The 21,947-nt window shown below is 45.6% G+C and overlaps 3 protein-coding genes across 3 annotated transcripts; 2 read left to right on the top strand and 1 right to left on the bottom strand.

Annotated features, from left to right (window-relative positions):
• The first annotated feature begins 918 nt into the window (after positions 1-918).
• On the top strand, positions 919-6,431 carry LOC100845896 (CTP synthase). The gene is made up of 21 exons (XM_003567754.4): positions 919-1,206; positions 2,088-2,167; positions 2,257-2,343; positions 2,774-2,824; positions 2,933-3,050; positions 3,167-3,223; positions 3,309-3,373; positions 3,517-3,600; positions 3,683-3,733; positions 3,808-3,870; positions 3,951-3,997; positions 4,086-4,155; positions 4,239-4,301; positions 4,391-4,480; positions 4,564-4,602; positions 4,671-4,898; positions 5,116-5,201; positions 5,304-5,352; positions 5,443-5,523; positions 5,603-5,696; positions 5,790-6,431. Exons 1-21 carry the CDS (start codon positions 1,089-1,091, stop codon positions 5,984-5,986), a joined length of 1,818 nt encoding a protein of 605 aa, XP_003567802.1. The 5' UTR covers positions 919-1,088; the 3' UTR covers positions 5,987-6,431.
• Positions 6,432-6,733: 302 nt separating this feature from the next.
• LOC100845588 (protein PLASTID TRANSCRIPTIONALLY ACTIVE 14) lies at positions 6,734-11,772 on the top strand. Its single transcript, XM_003567753.4, has 12 exons — positions 6,734-6,994; positions 7,097-7,234; positions 8,008-8,133; positions 8,588-8,716; positions 8,824-8,913; positions 8,987-9,137; positions 9,652-9,761; positions 10,388-10,456; positions 10,678-10,783; positions 10,879-11,076; positions 11,154-11,196; positions 11,295-11,772. The coding sequence occupies exons 1-12, from the start codon at positions 6,749-6,751 to the stop codon at positions 11,371-11,373; spliced, it is 1,485 nt and encodes a 494-aa protein (XP_003567801.1). The 5' UTR covers positions 6,734-6,748; the 3' UTR covers positions 11,374-11,772.
• Positions 11,773-12,546: 774 nt separating this feature from the next.
• Positions 12,547-16,650, bottom strand: LOC100826531 (TPR repeat-containing thioredoxin TTL1). The gene is made up of 7 exons (XM_003565779.4): positions 15,611-16,650; positions 14,898-15,099; positions 14,610-14,794; positions 14,204-14,537; positions 13,918-14,122; positions 13,591-13,697; positions 12,547-13,475 (listed from the first exon to the last, which is right to left on the bottom strand). Exons 1-7 carry the CDS (start codon positions 16,453-16,455, stop codon positions 13,314-13,316), a joined length of 2,040 nt encoding a protein of 679 aa, XP_003565827.1. The 5' UTR covers positions 16,456-16,650; the 3' UTR covers positions 12,547-13,313.
• Between the last annotated feature and the right edge of the window lie 5,297 nt (positions 16,651-21,947).

The following is a 21,947-nucleotide window of genomic DNA, read 5'->3' as shown; positions in this document are numbered from 1 at the left end:
TGGTTTTTAAATAGAAGACTGCAACCTGAATTTTTTTTGAGGAATACGACAATTATGAGGTGTTGAAAGGAAGTCCTGACAAAAAGGAAAGATGCAAATAGAACGCTCGTTATCTCGTTGACGAAATGAAGTTTGTCGTTGGACAACTACAAGGAAACGGAAATTCAAACGTCATCTTTGCTATCACACGAATGGTGTATGATCGTGTGCTCATAAATTATGTATCTGCTAATGACGCTTCCCTTTTCTAACGTCGTCCTCGTTTGCCCTAGGTATCATATAAGTCTAGAAGGTGGGTTGTCTCGTGATTTTTTCGTGGGTTCAGTTTTTGGAACCTTGAGTTCACAACTGATTTTTTCATATATTATTCTTTATTTCAAAGGGGACTTTTCATAAATAATAATAATAGGTCGGTTCTAGTCTTATGAGACGAAAGACTTCTAATACGTTTCATCCTTTATTGATTAGCTTTTTATAACTCAAACAACAAGCTAATAACCATGCAAGAGGAGAGAGGAGGGACCAATAAGGAAATAATTTTGCAAAAGGAGAGAAGAGGAACCGACGGGAAGTGGACATCCGAAACAAAATAGGTGCTTGTAGAGACACTATTCTTACACCAAACTAGTCAATCTATATGCTACTCATAACGTCCTTGGGTTCAAAATGGACCATTTATAACTGTCCAACCATCATTCACGAGTTATACTCCCGCTTTTATGTTTCTATTCGTTTGAAGCAGACACCCATGTGAGAGGATATCTATTCACTGACAAAGGATGAGATGCAAAAGTTTCAAAAAGAAAGTGAAACATGGTAAGAGCTTACCCAAATTTGGCACAAATACAAAAAGGTTACAAGGGGAAAAGGTTTTTGGGAGAGTATAAATAGTCGAAAGCCCTCCCCCCCTTCCTCCTTCTATCCCCTGCGCCGCTTCCCACCCTCTGTCCCTCTCCCCGACGGCTGCGCGCTTGAACCCCACGCGCGCGGGCACCGCCAAGAGCGGCCGGACGAATCGCGGCGAGGAGGCGGGCGCGGGCGAGGCAGAGGAGGAGGAGGAGGCGCGCGCGGCGGGAGATTCGCGAGAGATGAAGTACGTCCTGGTGACCGGCGGCGTGGTGAGCGGCCTCGGGAAGGGGGTGACGGCCAGCAGCATCGGCGTCGTGCTCAAGGCGTGCGGCCTCCGCATTACGTCCATCAAGATCGGTACGTCGTCCCCGTTCGTAACCCCCCCGCTCCGCTCAGGCCGGCCGCGGGAGATTGGATAATGGGGGGCGGTTCATACACGTGTTCTAAGATTACCCCCCTTGCCCAGGATTGATCTAATCGATTCGTCCTGTGTGTTTGAGAAATATTGAGAGAGAGAAGATACTTAGATTTTAGAGGAGAGTTCGTTATTTACGGAACAGCAATTTCAGCGAGTAGGAGCCCATTCTCCCTCCCCGTTTAGGAGCTCTGCGTTGGGTGCTGCCTTGCGCGGCCTCAAGATTTTGAAATCACAGGGTCTGAACAGTAGCGTTTCACCCCCAAACACACTTTTTTTGATCCGCTGTTTGTTTCTGACTTGCCAATGGATCAAATTGATATGAATCAGGCCGAGAGGAAAGGATCAAGGGTTAGCTTGGGTTGGATTTCCCATGCTGTTTTAGCTCAAGGGAACAAGGTGGCTAGGATAAGTCTAAAGAACTACCGCACTAGGTTATCCCTCCCTTTCTTGTTTCTGTGTCGGAGGCTTCGTATGTTTTTGGAGGGATTCTCGATGTCGCAGCGCCACGGAAGGCTTATTTGGATATCCTATCATCCAATTCATCCATTGGATACACGTAGACTACACGTTGGATACACGTGTATTAGTTTCTTATACTACCATTGCTATCATTTTCTAGTTAACTACACCCTCCTTCTCTTTGGCCCTTTGTGGCTGTTTATTTATATTATTGGAAAGAAATCCTCCTTTTGTCCTGTGTGGTAATATTTTGTGGTGTAGCATTGGTGCAGTGCTAGCTATTGCTTAGCTGAATGTTTTAAATGATTACTTATATCTTTGTAAGGTTGACATGTTCTAACTGTATCACCCAAATGTGCAGATCCTTACCTTAACACCGATGCTGGAACTATGTCTCCTTTTGAACACGGCGAAGTGTTTGTGCTAGATGATGGCGGCGAGGTACATGAATCTGACCAAGCCATTAATGTGTCCATGTTAGCATATATATGTCCATTCGATGTATTATCATTCTCCACTGATGACTGCAGGTGGACTTGGATCTCGGAAACTATGAGAGATTTCTTGACATTAAACTGACTCGCGACAACAACATAACTACTGGAAAGATCTACCAGGTGTGCAAAGTACTAGTACCTCCTTGTTCAGGGTTATGTCAAATTTTAGTAGGCTCAGATAATAGACATGCTAACGAGCTGACTATATTTTAACATCTGTTCAATCTATTAGTCTTCACATATGACTTGGTCCTACAAGGCTTCATTAGCTTCTTATCCACTTCCTCTGTTACATAACCATCAAACATAATTTAAAGCTTCTTGCATTCTGATGTTGATGTCCTGTAACATCTTAGAATAAAATTTTATGGTTATCTCATTCATGGATGTCAAGTTAACAGCATAACTTATATTTAACCACATGAGTACGTGAGAAACTGAGAGTACAGGAATGTGGAAGATGTGCTGTTGTAAATATGTTTCTAATAGTTGCAAAATAACCTGTTCCTGCTTATTTGTTGAACTAATTCTGCTTGATGGTTGATGGCAGTCTGTTCTTGAGAAAGAGAGAAAGGGAGAATACCTGGGAAAGACTGTGCAGGTGCAAGCCACTTCCTCTAGGCTCATCTCTGTTTCTTTGGTTGAAATTGATGATTTAAGTTGTTCACTTTTCAGCATTCTAACCTATCCGATCAATTTTACTTTTAAGGTTGTCCCACACATCACAAATGCCATACAAGACTGGATTGAGCGTGTTGCAGCGGTTCCTGTTGATGGCAAGGAGGGACCAGCTGATGTCTGTGTAATTGAACTGGGTGGCACTATAGGTAGAAAGAGATATCTCTTTTAAAATTTTGTTCATTTTAGATGCTTTATTCTTTTCTTACAGTTCATTTTGAAGCTGTAGTCTTCTTGTAACATAATGATATGTTATATGTTACAGGGGATATTGAATCCATGCCATTTATCGAGGCTCTAGGTCAATTTTCTTATCGTGTTGGTGAGGAAATTACTCACTAAATATTGCATCATCTCTTCTAAATGATGGGGCTTATAACAGTATTTCCATGTTATTTATTTGCCAGGTGCTGGTAATTTCTGTTTGGTACATGTCAGTCTTGTTCCGGTTTTGAATGTTGTCGGTGAGCAGGTAATTAAACTTCTCAATCAATTCATATTGCTAGTTTTTGCTCTGGTAATTGTGGTCAGTTGTCGTAACTTGTAATTAAGCATAGTTCATCATGTTTTTTCTGACTGTTGTATGATTTGCATCTGCAATTTCTGTTACTGTAGAAAACTAAACCAACTCAACACAGTGTACGTGGTCTGAGAGGACTTGGTCTCACGCCAAATATTTTAGCTTGTCGCAGTACTAAGGTTAGTCAATGCACCCATTTAACTTTATCATGTTTCTCACCCTCTTTTGACTTATCAAATTCTCCATGCTCATTGTTGACAGGAGTTGGAGGAAAATGTGAAAGATAAACTCTCTCAGTTTTGTCATGTGCCGGTACCTTTCCTGCAACATATAATCCACACCTGCAGCTAATTGCTCTACTTGATAATCGGTTCTTTTGGTTGCAGGCTGCTAATATTTTCACTCTCTATGATGTTTCAAATATTTGGCGTATCCCTTTGCTATTACGGGTATATCATATCTCATTCTGTATGTACCAATGTAAATTTTACCCTGTGCGCTATGCTTGATATATTCATTTGCCATGTAGGACCAAAACGCACACAATGCTATTCTTAATGTTCTGAATCTCGGCAGGTTTGTTTGTTGTACCTTACTGATAATTTCTTTCAAAGATGTCATGCTGCTATTTGGTATTCTAAATACTTGTTTCTAACGTTTGCAGTGCTGTTCGGGAGCCGAAGTTGGAGGAATGGGTGGCAAGGGCTACTTTATATGACACATTACAGGATAAAGTCTGTTTCTGTTTGACCTTCATATTTGTTATATCTATCCCGAACCTTTACTTAGGCCCAATTAACTTGTACCGTTGTTTCAGGTCAGAATTGCCATGGTTGGAAAGTACACTGGTCTATCTGATTCATACCTTTCTGTGTTAAAGGTGAGATGGTCATCGTGGTCATTGTTTCAGTCCTGTTGTTAATCTTTCATTATTATCCAACCTTTTTTATTTTTCAACTTTTTTTGTAGGCTCTTTTGCATGCTTCTGTCTTTTGCCACAGAAAACTAGTTGTTGATTGGGTTGCTTCCGCTGATCTCGAGGATTCAACTGCCACTGAGGTTTGATCTCATAGTATGCAGCAGTATCTTTAGTTTTTACTCTGTACTTTATTTCCTTACCTGCCAGTGGTTAATCTTTATAGGCACCTGATGCTTACAACACAGCCTGGAGTTTATTGAGGGTGAGTAGTTTATGCCTGAAAATTGCTAAATATACAATTCTGTACTCGCCTGAAGATTTTCATTCCAGGGTGCTGATGGTGTTTTAGTACCCGGTGGCTTTGGAGACAGAGGTGTTAAAGGAAAAATACTGGCTGCTCAGTATGCCCGTGAAAACAATGTCCCCTATCTTGGTATATGTCTTGGCATGCAGCTTGCTGTTGTAGAGTTTGCGCGGCATGTTATGAACTTCCCTGATGCGGACAGCACTGAATTTGATCCCAACACGAAGACTCCATGTGTTATTTTTATGCCAGAGGTAATCTTTGTGCTCAGTACAGATAGCTAACTCACATATGACAGGCCACCTCTACCCACAAGGCCACAACCAGCACCAACTTACAGGGACAATTATTTGTCTGCACAGATGTGGCATTTTTTTCTGTATCGAGCATATCGCGCTTAGTTTTATCAATAAACCAGAAACTTCTTTTAGCTGAAATATGATTCCTACGATCTTATAGTACTTCTTTTAGGGTTCCAAGACCCATATGGGTGGGACCATGCGCCTTGGATCAAGGAGGACATTTTTCAAGGTTACTGACTGCAAATCTGCTAAGCTGTGAGTCTGCACATTCCCTTGCTTAACTTCATGTTTCTATTGTAAGCTCCCTGTGTTGACACTGCTGCTTGCCCACTCATGTGTTCTGTTTTGATATCTTAGCTATGGTAATGTGAACTATGTAGATGAGAGACATCGACACAGATATGAGGTATGCTAATCATCTTTCCTATTTCGCTAACAGGATTTTCGATTCCTTTTTTACCATATTTTTTGTTTGTTTTGTAAACCGCGTCTGCAGGTAAATCCTGATATGGTGCCAATATTTGAAAATGCGGGACTTAAGTTTGTTGGAAAAGACGAGACTGGAAGGAGAATGGAGGTATAATTCAGAACCAAGAAATTCTTACCATGTGCTTCAGCATGCTGGTTGATTCACCAATATTTTACCTTCTCTGTAGATCATTGAAATGCCTGATCACCGTTTTTTCATCGGCGTCCAATTCCACCCGGAGTTCAAGTCAACACCTTCAAAACCTTCAGCACCATTTGTCGGTAAGCTACTTTAAACTTATTGGAAACTACCTTGGTCCCTGGTATGAGGCTTCATACATTGACAATCTGCTCAAACATCCACACTGGCTGCAGGACTAATCGCCGCATCGTCTGGGCAACTGGACCAGGTGCTGGAAGACAGTTGCAATGGACACACCGCCGCAGACAAACACAGACCCAGCAACGGCTCTTTGACACCCCAAGAACACCAGAATGGGCACACGAAGAAGCAAGCCAATGGTGTAGCGAATGGAACCTGCCATGCCAACGGTAACGGCATGCACCATTGACAGTGCAATCAGTTTTGCCAAGGGTTTCTCGCTTACTTTGCAGCTCCCTGTCCCGTCAATTTTCGACGTAGATGACATACCGAATGCTTGAGGAAAGAGGTTCTGTTTGATCGGTGCTGACTGCTGCTGGCTCAGCAAAAGCTTTTTTTGTTCTCGTTAGCTTGAAGGAAAAGGGACCGGGGTTGATATATCTGAAAGAAAAGGCAGGATAGCGGCTTTCTGAGTTCCTCGTGTGTTTTTGAGAAAGGTTGAGAAGAAGATTTCTATCTGGGATCAAAATGTCATGACCCCGTTTGTAATTTTCCAGAGATTTTTTGGGTCTAAGTTTCTAGCAGATGTTTTACTTTCTTAGAATTTCTCCTTGTTAGCCGTACTTAGACAAATGAATTAGTGCTTTGGATTACCCTGCAGTTCAATAAAATAAAATAAAATCATTTTGTGTATATATTGCTGAGCCGATCAAGATGTGTGTGTTCTGTTCATCTTTGGAGGGAGAAAGATGGTTATGCCGATGGTTGTACCCTCAAGATATGTGTGCGTCTACAACGTAATCGCTGTTTCTATAAAAATAGCCCCCTTTTTTTTATATATCATGTTTCTGTCTTTCTGATTAAGGTAAACAAAAATGTTTTCAGGACGCAAATCTTTTTCACACTAGGTTTACGCTTTCCGACCAGAAAGGCGGAAACGTGAACCATCAAGTTTCCAGCGCGGCCCGCTAAATAGATAACGTCTCTTTAAGCTCTTCCTCCCCCCCCTCCAATGGCGACTCTCGTCGTCACCCCTCCCCTGCTCCCCTGCCCGCGCCCATTCCCGGCTAGCCGCTCCGCCGGACCCGCCCACCGCCTCCTCGCGCGGCCTCCCCGCGCCGGCCGCCCGCGCCTCCGTGACCCGTCGCCGGCTCCGGCGCCGCCCACGCCCGTCGAGCAATCCGCCGACGAAGCGCACGATTACCCGCCGCTCAGGCTCCTCGACCCGCCGCAGGAGGAAGACCCCTACCCTGACGAGGTGCTTTCCTGTTCCTCCCTCCCCTTGGCATCGCGGCGCTCTCTGTTTAGCTAGGCTGAATGCTGACGCTTTGGTTTTTGGGCAACACGATGTGCTGTGCAGATGGAGGCGGCCGACCCGGATTTCTACCGGATTGGGTACGCGCGGATGATGCGCGCATACGGGATCGAGTTCCTGGAAGGGCCGGATGGGATGGGGGTCTATGCTTCCCGGGACGTCGAGCCGCTCCGCAGAGCTAGGGTATAACTAAACTGAACCCAGTTCCTTTAACTTCCTCGTTGTTTGCATGATAGTTCCCCTCTCATTTTCTGTTGCCCGTCTTTCAGAATGGATGGTAAAATTTGTAACTTAGTGTGTAGAAAGAAGTAAGTATTGTGAATTGTGCTCACCATGCCGACAGTTGAATGTTCTGGTACCAGTGCACATCGCTCATTCGGTGCATGCGTTGTCGAAATGAACACTGCGTTTGTAACTTACTGTGTAGAAAGAAGTATTGTGAATTGTGCTCGCCGTGCCGACAGTTGAATGTTCTGGTACCAGTGCACACTGCTCATTCGGTGCATGCGTTGTCAAAATGAACACTGCGTAACGATTCATATATCTACTAATCATTGACCTACGGGTCGACTGGTTATGCTATGTATCTGCTTGTGCCAAATGTAGTGTTTTAAAACTGCAGGGTTCATGCTTCAACGTTCAACCAGAAACATTCTAGCTACGTGGACGCCACATGTGCATATATTCTTTTTGAGAGTCAGGGACGCCATCCTGGGCTCCATTTTATTAAAATGAAACCGCAACCAAAACCGCACTGTCAGACAACCTCAGACATCATCTGCAGGAAGAAAAGAAACAACACAAACGTTGCAGGCTAGCCAGGGGATGCACACTGACTAGTCACAAATAATGATGTAGCTGGTCGTGCACACTGTTACTGTTTAAATAATAAATTAAGTTTATTGCACAATCATGTATTTTTTTGACAGATATACTAATTATTTTTATTCTACCAGGTGATAATGGAGATCCCATTGGAGCTCATGCTGACTATAACTAAGAAACATCCCTGGATGTTTTTTCCTGACATTATCCCACTAGGGCATCCTATATTTGATGTTATTGAGTCAACAAATCCTGAGGTAAATGGATGAGCTCTTATGTTGTCATCAGAAACCAAACTATTAAGTTCCCCTGATTTATTTTGTAATTTAGCAAGCAGATTTGTTGTACTACTCAGTTTGTTAACTAGTTGTGGGATTGTTACATTAAATGTTTCCTTTGTTTGGTTATGCGAAACACCCTGGAACAACTTTAAAGCTCTCAAATTCTGATGTATTGAAGTTGTGTTGTATCTACAACTCTAGTTCTGTAGGTTTTAATTTCTACAGCAATTCTGATGAGCACTTTGTAATTGGGACTCGAGAGCAATTTTACTGCACATTCCATCTACATGCTTCTGAAATTCATCCTTACAGCTAAATTGGATAAAAAGGAAGGAGATTAGATGAATCCTGTTTTCTTCGTTTAGTTTCAAAGCTTCAGTAATCAATAGAGATGTGGACTGCAGGTTAATGTAATTTGTATTCTTTGCAGACAGATTGGGATCTAAGATTGGCCTGCCTCCTTCTCTATGCATTTGATGTACAAGGCAACTTTTGGCAGTTATACAGTGATTTTTTGCCTAGTGGCGATGAATGCACCAGCTTGCTCCTGGCACCGAAGGTATTCTAGCTAACTTAGGTGAAACTCCTGCTCTGCCGTTGTTTTGAGATGGAAGCTACTCATACCTGATTCTAAATCTGAATGAATTTTTCCTGCCTGTCTTGCAGGAGGATCTAATGGAACTGGAAGACCAAGACCTGTCCTCAGAAATGTTAAAACTCCAGAAGCGAGCAGTTGATTTTTGGCAGAAACATTGGGTACACTTTTGTACTATTTTATCTGCTTTGCTGGCTTGGATACCTCTAACACAGCTTGATGGGTAATGTCCAGCACAAAGCAATCCCTCTAAAGCTAAAGCGTCTTGCCCCTGACCACGAGAGATTTCTCTGGGCATTGAGCATTGTCCAGTCTCGTTCTTTCAACATGAAGCTGAGAATGGGAGCCTTCATGCAAGATGCAAATATCCTAGCTCCTTATGCTGGTACCTTTTTATTCATATTTTCCCTGTTTACTCACTTTTCAGTCTAAAATCAGCAATAGAACTCTAGTGTGTAGAGCTGGGAGATGATCACAAGGCTATGGTCAAACCATGCACTTGGAATTATTTACTCTATTTTTTTTGTGCTGTTGAATACTCTTATGCTTGTTTGTTTATTATTATATCATTCTGGTGCATAGTTGGTTTGTGATAATTAATGAAAAGTTACAAACTGATCCTAGATAACATGCATTATAATAGCAGCATTGCTTCTGCATGCTCATATTCTGTTGTGGTAAGAACCATAACTGAGATGCATTGTTATATTTCACCACCGATGCTTTGCTTTATTCCTTACGCTCAGTTGTGATAGTCACTTTAAAATGCTTTCCAGTTTTCAAAGGTCACATAATTCAAAACTGTATTCTTCTGACTTCTTGCAGCTAGCACATTCTATTGTTCTGATTATGAACACCTGACGGTCAAGCATGCCTTACAATTTCTCTGTTTTTTCCAGATATGCTGAATCACTCACCTGATGCTAACTGTTTCCTGCACTGGCGTTTCAAAGATCGTATGCTTGAAGTTATGATTAAGGCTGGTCACGCTGTCAAAAAAGGAGATGAGGTACTGTTTAGAGACTATACTGCACTTCTTTGTGCCTCAAGCTTTGCTCGCTTTAACTATATTTATTATAAAACACGATTAGTCTGAAACCAAATTTCCTTTGGATGGTTTTTTTTACGCTGTCACACAAGCTGCAGTGGCGGAGGCAGGATTTAGTCAAGAGGAGGGCCAATTTACTGTGTAGCAGTTGAAAAAAAAAGAAATTAAGGAGAAAACCCAGGTCAAATGTGAATCCCTTCATAATTTAGCAAGGAAATTAATCTCACGCCCCAGGCCGCTGGCTCCGCCCCTGAGACAAGCTGGAGATGCCCCTTGGTTTAAGACCACTTATGTTTTATTTTCTAGTGGCACAACTAAGGCGTGCTCCATATCTTGTCTACAGAAAATATAGTGTGTAATCTGCAATCATTTTATCTCAAGGTTAATCGCTGGCAGATCCATTAGCCGCCTTGGTCTCTGCTCTGTTAATCATGTGCTAGCTAATTGATATATATAGCATTTTGTTCGCTTCAGTTCTTTGCATGAACTTTTTCTATGAGAGTCACTTAAAGTATGCTGTTCTCGCAGTGTCTGTTCTTTGAAAAAATTAAAGCACTTCCCTTATTGCATTCTTTGTCTTTTTACAGATGACAATCAATTATATGAGTGGCATAAACAGCATGTTAATGCAAAGATATGGCTTCTCATCACCAACGGTATGCATTTGATGGTTCATATTTCCTGTCAGTTCCTTTCCGATTTGTCGATACTAAGAAATATTTTGTCAGTTAGATTTGCATTTCTGAGATTATGATCCTTATAGGAAACAAGCCTTGCACTGTGTCCTGCTGCTACCGCTTGGCATTTTTACAGTACCTCTCATGTTTTACTATTTCCTGAACTTACATGGTTTTTTTGTGCACAACGAATTCTGCAGAATCCTTGGGAGCTTATAAACTTCTCGAGCCCTGCTAAGATTCATCTGGATTCCTTCTTATCAGTCTTCAATATAGCTGGTCTGCATGATGAACTGTGCCACAATGGTAGGAAGCACAAAATTATTTGGGAATAATTTTGCAAAGATGGCTTGATCAACATCATTTTGATTTGAATTTTTCCTATGTGTGTTTGCTTGCAGCCGCATTGACCTCAGGAGAAAGTAACTTTGTTGATGGAGGAGTGGTGGCAGCAGCAAGAACTTTGCCAACATGGTCAGATGGGGACCTTCCTGCCATACCAAGCGTGGAAAGAAAATCCGCTCAGGCCTTGCAAGAGGAATTGCGGAAGATGTCGGAGTCTTTCTCGACCACGATCCAACAAGACGAACAGATTTTAGGTAACATGCTTCTTGATCCCTAGTATTTGCGGACGAACACCTACAACCGGAACTGAAACTGAAATTGTGTGTTCCAGATACGGACGAGCCTATCAGGAAAACACGTGAAATTGCAATCAAGTATGTGAACTAGCCAACGGTACCTTATATCATCAAACATTTTATTCTTTAACACTGGCTTACTAACAACAGTACACCTTCTGCTGTGGGATGCGCAGGTACCGGCTACACCGGAAGCTGCTCTTACGGAAAATCATCGATTCGTTGGAGATCTACCAGGATAGAATTTTGTTCTAGCTGTATAGGAGACACCAGTGTAGCTGTGCCCAGTGTCCCAGTGAAAACCATACCGTTGCTTGCTAGAATGCTAGTTTAGGCGTTTCAAGGACAGTTTGGCACCACCCTTAGACCATTTTGATGGGCGTCAGCAACTTAGATTTCCAGGTCATCAGTATTAAGTGTCAATAGGAGGATTCCGTAGAGAAAACATTAAGGCCCACCTGTAAGCAGCAGTGAGCAAGCTTCGTGGAGGCATGTCAAGGTGGGAGAAAGAATGTAAAAGAGAGGGCCCACCTGTTATGTGGGCCCATATTGCCAGGAGAAAGATCTGAGTGTCTACGAAATGCGTTTCAAACCAAAAAATGAATGTGGTACTTTTGCGACAAATATATGTTGCAGAATGGAATTTACCTGAAATTACGAAGGTAGCTGCAAATCTACCACTCTTTGGAAATGCAGACCATAGTTTGAGTGTCCTGCAAATCTACCACTCTTTACAAAAGACAACCAACATTTGACCATATATTGTGCAAAATGCAGCACTATGATTCATAGTCAAAGTGCCACATAACCTAAGACAATTAAAAATTATGGTGTGTATGTGGCTGGGAATCTTCTTGGATCTAGAGATGAAAAGTCTTCCCTTGCTCTCTTCCTCCTAGGGAAGGACAGCTGTGACAAACTACAGTGCTTTGCTGACTGCTCCCTTGCTGGCTGCCTACTAGATGACAAGTGTTCCTGGCCAGCCACAAACAACAAGCTAGAGACACACACTGGTTCTCTTCACAACCCTAGCATGCAAAAAGAGAGGGCCTAAATTTCAGCAAGAAAAACAAGAGTTGTTTTGATGGTGACAAGATCCAAAATTCAAGCAAACAATGCCCTTTCCCGCCCTCAGATTACGCACACACGTAGCTCTATGGAAATTTACTGAGGCGCCCTCGGAATGTTGGTTTCGAAAAAACAGTCTACCAGCATTACTGCTGAGCTAAGTGTTGACTGTTGCACAGTTCTGACAAATAAGCTACCTTGAAAAATTAGAGTATATACCATTCAAATGGCATTATTTTTGCAACCTATGTCAAGGATAATCAGAACTAACAGACCTGTACTATGAATAGCAATGAAACTGAGATCTTCAAGTCACATAAATGGAGGCTTTGCAAGAATTGCAACTAGAGTAGAAAGAAATGAGAAAGAATGTGGGGCTATTTTTATTCATAGATAGAAATGTCAGCATGTATGTATTCATAGCAATGTCAGCATAGACCACCAGAGCATATGAAAATGACACCTTCACCAACCACCTCCCTACCAAAATTACATCATCTCTCTAGATCCATCTATCTTCATAATACCCTCTAAAATGGCAACTAGACCTGTATCCAATGCCGAAAACGGTGCAACCATTCCTCTGTTGAAACAAATCTTCCAATGGGTTTTCATGTTTTTTGCTATATGGTGTATGTACATGTAATGAAGGAACCAGCCAGCATCTTCTTATCTTTTCCTCCCCTCTCTAACAATAGCATACATCTAAAAAAAGATCAGAAGCTTTATTTCTTGAGGAGTGGTCATCTACAGGGTGAAGCAGAATGTATGAAATGAATGGGGGGCAGGTAGCAGAGTGCAAGAGATGAAATAATTGCTCAGGTTCATGCAAGCAATGATGGGAAGTGATAGTAGCAAATGAAGGAACCTAATGATCCAAGAATTGTGTGTAAAGTTTGTCCAAACAAGGGTCCGGACTCAGGAGTAGCAACAAGAGGAGGGAAAAGAGGAACTATAGACTCTGATATACCAAACTTAGTTGATCATGCTCAATGGAGAATGGCCATGCAACTGGCGAGGTGCTGTGGGGGGGCTGATTCTATAGAACAAATTTGTCGGTAAAATGTCGGTAGGCGATGGGAGACTCTATGCATCAAAGGAATATGGGTGCCAATAGTAAGACCTCCTCAAGAATTGGAGACAGCATAGTGCCTCACTGAATAGCGTAAAATGTGTAGGCTAGGGCAGATCATCTCCTTCACTCGTGCACTGTCCTTGTATATCTTGAAGGTCGGGACTATGCGCACATTCTCTGCCTTCGCTACCATAGGGTTCTCATCAACATTTACCTGCAAGTTTGCATACAGAGGAGACTGATTAGCAACATGGAAGCTTTTGTAAACTGTGACTGATTGCAAGAATTGATATATGAGCAATGTTAGAGAGACGTGTTGGGTTGATTACCTTCAGAAAATTAACCGAAGGCCACTCGGCACAAAGAGCATCCACTGACGGGGTAATCTGTGTGCACTGATGATTCATTGTGGCCATGAAGTAAAGAACAGTTACCCCTGAAAAAAAAATTCCATTTAAAATCACATTCGGGACATCTTGTGAACTGGATATAGATAAGTAATATGCAAGATTTTTTTTATTGATAACATGTGAAATGAATGAGGATAACCAAACAAGAACGGCTCTTGCCCTGAAGATTACCCACAACACTAGCAGAACTTAACGAGATGAAAACATTATAACAGCTCCAAGAAATATCCATATAAAGAAACTCACCAGGTGAATGTACAGCAGCTCGAACTTGCTCTATGCTGGTAACTGTCTCAACCTCTCCTCCGAACATCATATTTGATACCTCCTCCCCACGGGTTCTCTTCAATGCGACTTGGGCGTGGAACAATGACTCTGCAACCTCTGGGTCGCTAGGATGCTCCTTATGGAGCACCTCATAGTCCCGCACGCAGTCAGCCCAACGCTCAAGCTAATACAATGTTAACAGGAAGGTGTCAATAGCGCAGTAGGTAAATAATCAGAAACATGTCGACACATGTAAATTTGTTACCTTTGCGTAGGATGCTGCCCGTCTTAGGAGTGCTTTTGTGTAGTTAGGTTGGATTTTCAGGGCCTCATTGCAATCCTCAGCAGATTTTGCCCAGCGACCTAACTTCGACCAGCAAGCTGCTCTATTACAGTACAAAACTGAGTTTGAGGGCTCATATTTGAGCCCTTCACCATAGGCTATAGATGCCTCGGCAAACTTTCCTGCCTTGAAAAGGTCGTTCCCCTGAGCTCGAGCCTGTGCAACTAACTTCATACTATTTAGAACCATTCCAACCTCTGCATTCCCAGGATCAATAAGTCTAGCCTTCTCAGCCATGGCAACAGCTACATCAAACCTGCAAAACCAGCTTCAATGCTAGTACCAGAACAGAAAATTGATTATAGTCCTAAGTGTATTAGAATTGTACCTTCCAAATGCTATGTTGACCTGAGCTTGGACAACATGTATGTATGAATCAGCCACCATGCCTGACAGTTTGGTGGACATTGAAGATAGGGAAGTGGTGTCCAATTTCAGCAAACTTGTCATAGTTGAATCAGCCTCCTCTAGTTTGTTAAGCCGGAGAAGTGCTTCTGACCTCAAGGCAAGGAGCTGCAGGAGAAACATGACTATTGTGATCATACTGAACTCTAACGCATAGCAAAATAACGGCATATCTTCCGGATAACAAAAATCGCAAGCAATCAGAGGTTACCAACTGAGAGGAGTCCGCTCCGTTGGCAATGGCAGCATCTGCTTCCCTCAGTGCGCTCTTCCAATCTCCGGTTTTCCTTGCATCCATACATTTCCCCAGATGGCTCTCCACCTCATGCAGTTTCTGCCACTCAGCAGGGTCAGACCCGTTCACATTCCCAGCCAGCATAAGCTGCCTCCTTGCCTTCTCAACCATCCCAAACCTGCAACACCATGCAATTTCAGTAACAATTCAAGCCATTAACACGCATGGACTATATACACACAAAGTATTAATGTTGGATTTGATCAATGAATTAGGACCAGAAATTTCATGACGAATTTGCAATTCTGAGTGCTTGTGGTCTAAATACGATGTACAACGCAGTTAAACACTCGATTTGAACCTCATTCTGAGATACAATGCGCATTAAAAAGTAAAAACACATTAATTCACTCAACTAAACCAATCAGGGATACTACAAACTTTCCCATCCTTGGCAGCAGTCTGAGAATTCATATGATACACCCTTGTAACTGCAAGATCAAAACTTTTGCTCCCAGAACAAGCAAAAGGGCCACTGCCAACTATATGACATCTATCTGTCAGAAAGTATTAGCACACAGTGCAACAGTAGCAAGCAATGAAGCAAGACAAAATCAAGATCTGTGGACCAACTTGGGGATTCCAGTGCAATGCAGCAAGATTAGTATACACAAGCGACATAATCTCACCGGAGACACAGCGAGGCGAGGCGGCCATGGGCGCGGCCGCTCGCCGGGTCGAGCCGGACGGCCTCCTCGCTCTCCCGGAGGGCTTCGGCGAGGCGGCCGAGCCCGGCGAGCGCGGCGGCGCGGTTGCCGCGGCAGGCGGTGCTGTCCGGGCACAGAGCCAGGGCGCGGTCGTAGTGCCGCAGCGCCTCGCCGTACCGGCCCTGCTTGTACCACTCGTTCCCGGCACGGGTCACCTCCTGCAAGCTCTCCAGCGGGAAGCTCGCCGGATTCCTCGAGGAGTCAACGCTGCTTCTCGCCGGAGTCGCCATGGCCCCACCCCCGCCGCCGCGCATGATGCTGCCGTGGCCGTAGTGTCCGGTGCCAGATCCGAGCACGTCGGGGCGAGGGCGCGGCCGGGGCGCGGCCGCGAGACGGCCGGAGGAGCAGATGCTGCGGGTGGGGAGCACATTGGGGTGCGGCGAGCTTGCGGTGCTCGAGCCTCCGCCCCCGCTGCCGGCGGCCCCCGAGCTGCTGCTGCTGACCCCGCCGGAGAAAATCAGCGGCCCAGATCCGGAGCGCTGGTGCCCGGGCGGCCGCGGCGGGTTGCTCTCCGCCGCCAGCTCGCCCGAGTGCGTCCTCCTGACACCCCCACCTCCCCTCGACCCGCCCCCCGCCGCCTCCGCGGCATTGTTTGCCGACCCGGCTGACGAAGACGACGACGACGGCGTGGCACGCATCCGCAGCGGAGACACCGGCGACCCGAGATCCGCGAACACGTCCTTCTTCGAGTCCGGCTTGTCCCCCCCGTCGAGCGCCAGCGCCGCCGCGCGGAGCCGCACCCTTTCGGCCTCCTCCGTCCACTGCATGGCCTCGGCCGGACAACTCTCACCAGTGCCACCACCCGCTTACAGCAGCAGCAGCAGCCACTACCGCTCCCCTCGCTGACCAAGCAGCTGGCATACAAGTGTGGGGAAGAAGAAGAAGCTCAGCAAGAAGGGAGGAAGATGAAGTGACGGGGGAGGAAGGAATGGAAGGAGAAGGAGAGGGGAGAGGGTTGGTGGTGTTAACCGAGGGGCTAATTTATAGTCTTAATTTCTTTTTAGTGGGAAAAGTGTATCTGTTTTAGGAAAAGAAATCAAAGAGCATTCCTTACTTTTTTTTATTTGTTTCAAATTTCTAAATCGACTGATCTATTGAAACTCCCTGACTCAGAGTCATTTGAGCTTAGAAGTATATTCTTGAAATAAATAAAGGGTGTAGTTTTGTCGTAATGTCGCGTATAATGACATTCGAGCGAAATAAGCATAATTATGGCCAAAATTAAAAAAAACTTAGTTGCTTATTTTTTTAAAGAAAAAAACAAGATTATGCCCAGCTTTAACGGTCAATATGGTACATTACGCTCAAAGAATTGCCTCGGCCGGTTGCCTTACATGCATTCTTCTATAAAGGGAAACTCCATTTTAGAGTTAACTCCGTGTTTAAACATTTAGGAGTTAACTCTATATTTTGTGACCCTCAGGTACGGTTGAGCTGGCCATTGCCATACATGCATGCATATACAGCAATTTCACAGACGTCAAATAATTATTAAATATGCAGTGGCTCTTTTTGACACCTTCATTGGGTCGAGCCTGGCATATACAGCTAGCTTAAATTGCTACTAACAAAAACAAGGGAAGTACCATTGGTTAAGGAAACTCGTGTGCCTTCCTTAGGGGTGGAACCGGACATAATCCATATAGACCGAATTGTTGATCTATTCGGGTTTCGTGTCCGGGTTCGGTTACTTTTCTAGTCTATTTGGGTTTTCGGTTCGGATTCGGTTTGATAACAAGAAACCTGAACTAGCTCATAATAACCGAACTTCCTACATGCACAAACCCGCCACACGCAAAGTTAACCTAGAAAGCCCGTGAGCCCATTTACGGGGTTCACTGTCCCCGGCCCAGCCCACAAGAGACCCCATCGCATTCACCAATCCCCACTGCATGCTCGTAATCTCAGGGAAAGCAGGACTCCAGCGCTAAATCGCCTGCAACGGCGCAACTCCCTCCCCTGCTTGGACCCTTTCTGGCTTTCTAGCGCTCCAGCGGTACTTCACCTCGCCGGCGTGCCGCAACGGCGCAACTCCAGCGCCAGGCAGCGCACAACAACCGTCCACGGTTTTAAAAACTGGACCGGTGATCGAACCGGTGAGGCTCTCGGTTCGGTTTTCTAAATATATAAAATAATACTATGCTTTTGTGTACATATTTTTAATTTAGTCTAACTTAACTACTGAAAAAAGCAAGATGCATTGACTCTGTTATGATATCCTTGTAGTGAAAGACACACAAACAACAAAATGTATGGACTATGTCGAAGCAAGCAAGCAATCAAGATTGAATAGAGGTCTACTGTGTTGGGTTTGCCCAAAGATCAATCACATGAATACGCACACGCACAAACGATTTATTTGGCCAAAGGCACGTATCGTGCCCTCTATTTTCTCTTTATTTCTTTCTCTCGAATCCACGATCTTATTACAACGTGCTGCCTTGGTCTGTCTATATACACGGAACCAAGTTAGCTACATGACTCAAACATGACTAGAACAAGAGGTCTAACACCACACAGACTACTAATCCACTACTCCAGAAAACCCCTCCAGTGGCGGTGATCACGCCCGCCACCAACTCTGCGTCACTGGAGATTTTGGCACCGGTGGCGGGTGAAATACTTGCCACTGCTGCTCCGAGATCACCAATGGCGGGTAAAATACCTGCCACCGAAGACCCACAAACCGCCATTGTAAATCCCTCCGGCACCAACCGAAAAGTGTGTGGAGTACATCAGTGGCCAGCGAAGAACCCGCCACTGGAAAAGGTTCTAGTGGCGGTGGTGTCTAACCGTCACTGCTATGTGTTCAGTGGCGGTTGCTTTTAACCGCCACTGGTACTATTTTTTTTCGAAAAAAATAAATGAATTATTTACAAAAATAAATATTCCTATAGCACAGAAATAGCAGGAATACAGCACAACACATAATACCAGGAATACAGCAGCACAACATACAACACCAAAGAGACAGAAATAGCAGCAAATATATTACAAAGTTCCATACGAGTTAAAAATTCAAGTCACATGCATGTGTATACAAAGTGTTTGAAAGAATGAGCCACAAATAAAAGTATTCCACATAATTTAGCCACTTTTGGCGACAATCCCGCCGCCGTAGTAATTCCCGCTCGATTTGAGGACCTCCTTGTTGAGAATTTCGCCGATGTCCTTTTGGATCTCGTACACGAGAATTTCAGAGTTGTGCCCTAACTTGGCGTTGGCCAGAAACCAATTCCTCACTTCTTCGAAGGTCTTCTTCCCCTTCGGCTTGAAGTCGTTGATCATCTGCTGAATAGTGTCGTGCAGTAGTAACCGCAGTAGACGGATCCTTCAGGCTGTTGCTCGCAGGGGAAGTTGAAAGTGTGCCTGAGGGGAGCGTCAGGATTGCGGCTGAAGCCAATCATCCCGTACCATTTCACCGCGTCACGATAGGCTGAGTCGATGGCATATTTTGATCAGCCCAAAGTCGCGTTGTGGTTCATTCCCCTTGCGTCGCAGTGGATCAAAATATGTGACCCCTCCCATATCGAGGCAGATGACGATTGTCACCCAATGGCCGCTGTTTCACAAAAGGACACACATTGTATTAGCCAAATAATATAACAAGCAAGTCTTCCGACGGAAAAAGATTTATGTATTCACGCGAATTGAAAACAAAGTACTGTAGATGGTACAATATCATTACGAAACGGCGGTCTCTGTGCTTCAAGATGAATTGAGTGAGGTATTCAATCGCCAACCTTCTACTTTCGGCCAACAATGGGTCTGGACCAAGCAAAGTGCGTTGAAGAGAAGGGGGTCGGCGATGGCCATCCCATATTGCTTCACCCTATAGGCTTCCCTCGTGTAGTGTACACACCACACTCTTAATATGGCGTTGTCGAGCACTTGTGGTTGAAGAGGTGAAACAAGTCGAGGAAGTCAATGCCGAAGGTATCGTCGTTTTCCTTCTGGATTTCCCCCGTATTGGAGTCGAAGAAGCCATAATGCTTTGGCACTCGAACCCTGATTTCCAAATTCTGGAGGTCTGCACCTGATGATGCCACATTCATGTATTTTTCATGGAGCTCTTGCATCTCCCGTGACAGGCGATACAGGTCATCCTGGGTCACCATCGGTTGTCCGGGGTGGAACAACAAAAATTGGGAGAATCGCCTGTCCACGAAATAAGACCCATCAGGCAATCTATCTCCAACGCGGGGGTGGGTGGGCATCTTCAGAATATCTGGCCGCTCTTCCCAAATCCTCTATCTGCGGCGCGGTCTTTGGTTGTCTTCCCGTAAAAGACGACTGTTTCCCCTCCTTGGAGGAGCCCTTGCTTGCCTTGCCGCCTGTCCCCCTTTTGTTTTTCCTGTGTCTCAGGAAATCGGAACTGTCCGGTTTCTGGGGGACCTACATCCCAGCAAGGGCACTTGGACGGCTCTCCAACGGGGCCGATTGTGCTGCGGCTCTCCGAGGGACGGGTCTTGGTGCGGATGGCTTCGGGGCTTCGGGTTTGGGCGGCGACGGAGGATTTTCGCCTGCATTGTTGTCGCTGCACTCCGCCGCAGGTGAGAAGTCTCGTTCCGCGGGCTCGTAGTCAAAAGGACCGGGTGAGGCGCCAAGCGGCGACGGAGACGTCACGCGCCGGGTGGGTGGAGACGGACCAAGGCGGGGGGACGGAGATGGAGACGGCTCCGTAGCGAGGACCACCAACCTCCTAGGCCAGATGAGGTAGGAGTTGACGCAATCCCTTAGGGTCGTCTCCTCTTCTTGCGGAGGATAAGGGACTGGTTCGTCCTCGAAGCCCCTGAGCACGGAGTCCACCTACACCCTGACCATGTCGTCTCGCAGGGTCACGTGGTGCACCACGGCCGTACGTGGCATCAGCAACCCGCGCGCGCTCAGAGGGTTCCCCACCGTCGGCATGTGTAGCCGGCATTTGACGCCCTTCTGCGCATGACAAACATGGCAACATCATTAATGGATTGGAGCATGATAGTGGTATTTCACAATTTTTCGTAGCGCGCGAAGACGCTTACCGTGAGGTTCTCGTCGGGTGGCCCAAGCGGGTCAAGCTGGCACTCGGTGCCGGAGCATGAGGTGCTCTTATTCCGCGGCGGGGACGGATCCGATGCGGGTGGGGTTGGTTGGATGGGCGCCTCCGGGAAAACACCGTGATCGATGAAGTTGTCGACGTCACGCTGGTCCCTTGCAAGCCGCATGAGCTTCCTGAGCTCCTCCCTCGCCAACACTCGGATCTTCTCATCTAGTTCCTCTGAGCTCTGTTCTTTGCTGGACGCCCTTCTGCGTTTGCGGAAACCTTACTCTTTCGCCATCTGTCTGCGAAAGGGCCCGGAACCGACACCTCGCATATGGCCCCCGTGCTCATTTCGTTGCAGAGCGTAGCTGATGGCATCATCCCACTGTTGGTTGATAGACGAGTGGGAGCCATCCGACTCCCACTCTGCCATTGCACCCTGTATACAAAAAACAACATGCTCGGTGTTAATCTTATATGTGAGTATAAGAAGCCCAACCGATAAAAGAAGATGTCAGGACGAGGCCTTACGAGTGCAGCCTCTTGCTTCTCTGACATAGGCTCCAGGGCCGCCCACTGATTTGCGGTCATGGACAACCGCAGCCATTCGCTGGAGCACTCACCGCGAAGCAAAGTTGGGACCCTCGGCTGTATACCGGCTTGGTCCAATGCGGCGTCCTCCTTCGCCCACACCTTCTCCTTTCCGGGGTGTCCATGACTGACGAGGCGGTGGTCGAAGGGCCTTTTCTCACGAAGCTCCTTGTACCATTTTTTGCTGGCCTTGAATTCATCTGACCTGACCCACTCCTTGAACCTCTCCCAGTCCTCCTCCGAGATCCCCTTCTAGTGCTTGTTCACCTCTGTCTTCCAGTCTTTGCCGATGAGCTTCCGGCAGTTATATTGCCACGTGCTCTGGCCCTTCCTCATGACTTGGTGCATCCGCCACTCCAACCGTCTCCTGATCTCATCATTGGCAGGCACGAACCGCTTCCATGCCGCCTCGTAACAGTCCTGCTTCACAGCTTCCGGGACGTCGCTCCATCTTTGAAAGATCCGAGCACGTACCCGTACGATGGCATTGCATGTGTTGGAGAATCTTTCTGCGTCCTCCACCGGTTCCTCCGGGTAGTTTTCTTTGCTCAGCTTGGTGACGACCCACGACTCCGTCGGCACCTTGTTCGCCCCCCGCTTGGACTTCGACTGAGTAGTCGACTCCGTAGCCTGAGACGTCACACC

The sequence above is a fragment of the Brachypodium distachyon genome, chromosome 2 (assembly GCF_000005505.3).
Source record: "Brachypodium distachyon strain Bd21 chromosome 2, Brachypodium_distachyon_v3.0, whole genome shotgun sequence".
NCBI classification, from domain to species: Eukaryota; Viridiplantae; Streptophyta; class Magnoliopsida; order Poales; family Poaceae; genus Brachypodium; species Brachypodium distachyon.
This window is presented reverse-complemented; position numbering and strand designations above follow the sequence as displayed.

Coding starts and splice junctions, on each gene's coding strand:
- LOC100845896 (XM_003567754.4), top strand. CDS start 1,089: ATGAAGTACGTCCTGGTGACCGGCGGCGTGGTGAGCGGCCTCGGGAAG. Junction 3,374..3,516: donor TGAATGTTGTCGGTGAGCAG/GTAATTAAACTT, acceptor CTGTTACTGTAG/AAAACTAAACCAACTCAACA. Junction 4,481..4,563: donor AGGATTCAACTGCCACTGAG/GTTTGATCTCAT, acceptor TAATCTTTATAG/GCACCTGATGCTTACAACAC.
- LOC100845588 (XM_003567753.4), top strand. CDS start 6,749: ATGGCGACTCTCGTCGTCACCCCTCCCCTGCTCCCCTGCCCGCGCCCA. Junction 8,914..8,986: donor ATTTTTGGCAGAAACATTGG/GTACACTTTTGT, acceptor GGTAATGTCCAG/CACAAAGCAATCCCTCTAAA. Junction 10,457..10,677: donor ATGGCTTCTCATCACCAACG/GTATGCATTTGA, acceptor CGAATTCTGCAG/AATCCTTGGGAGCTTATAAA.
- LOC100826531 (XM_003565779.4), bottom strand. CDS start 16,455: ATGCAGTGGACGGAGGAGGCCGAAAGGGTGCGGCTCCGCGCGGCGGCG. Junction 14,123..14,203: donor GGGCAGCATCCTACGCAAAG/GTAACAAATTTA, acceptor ACATTGTATTAG/CTTGAGCGTTGGGCTGACTG. Junction 13,476..13,590: donor CTTCGGTTAATTTTCTGAAG/GTAATCAACCCA, acceptor GCAAACTTGCAG/GTAAATGTTGATGAGAACCC.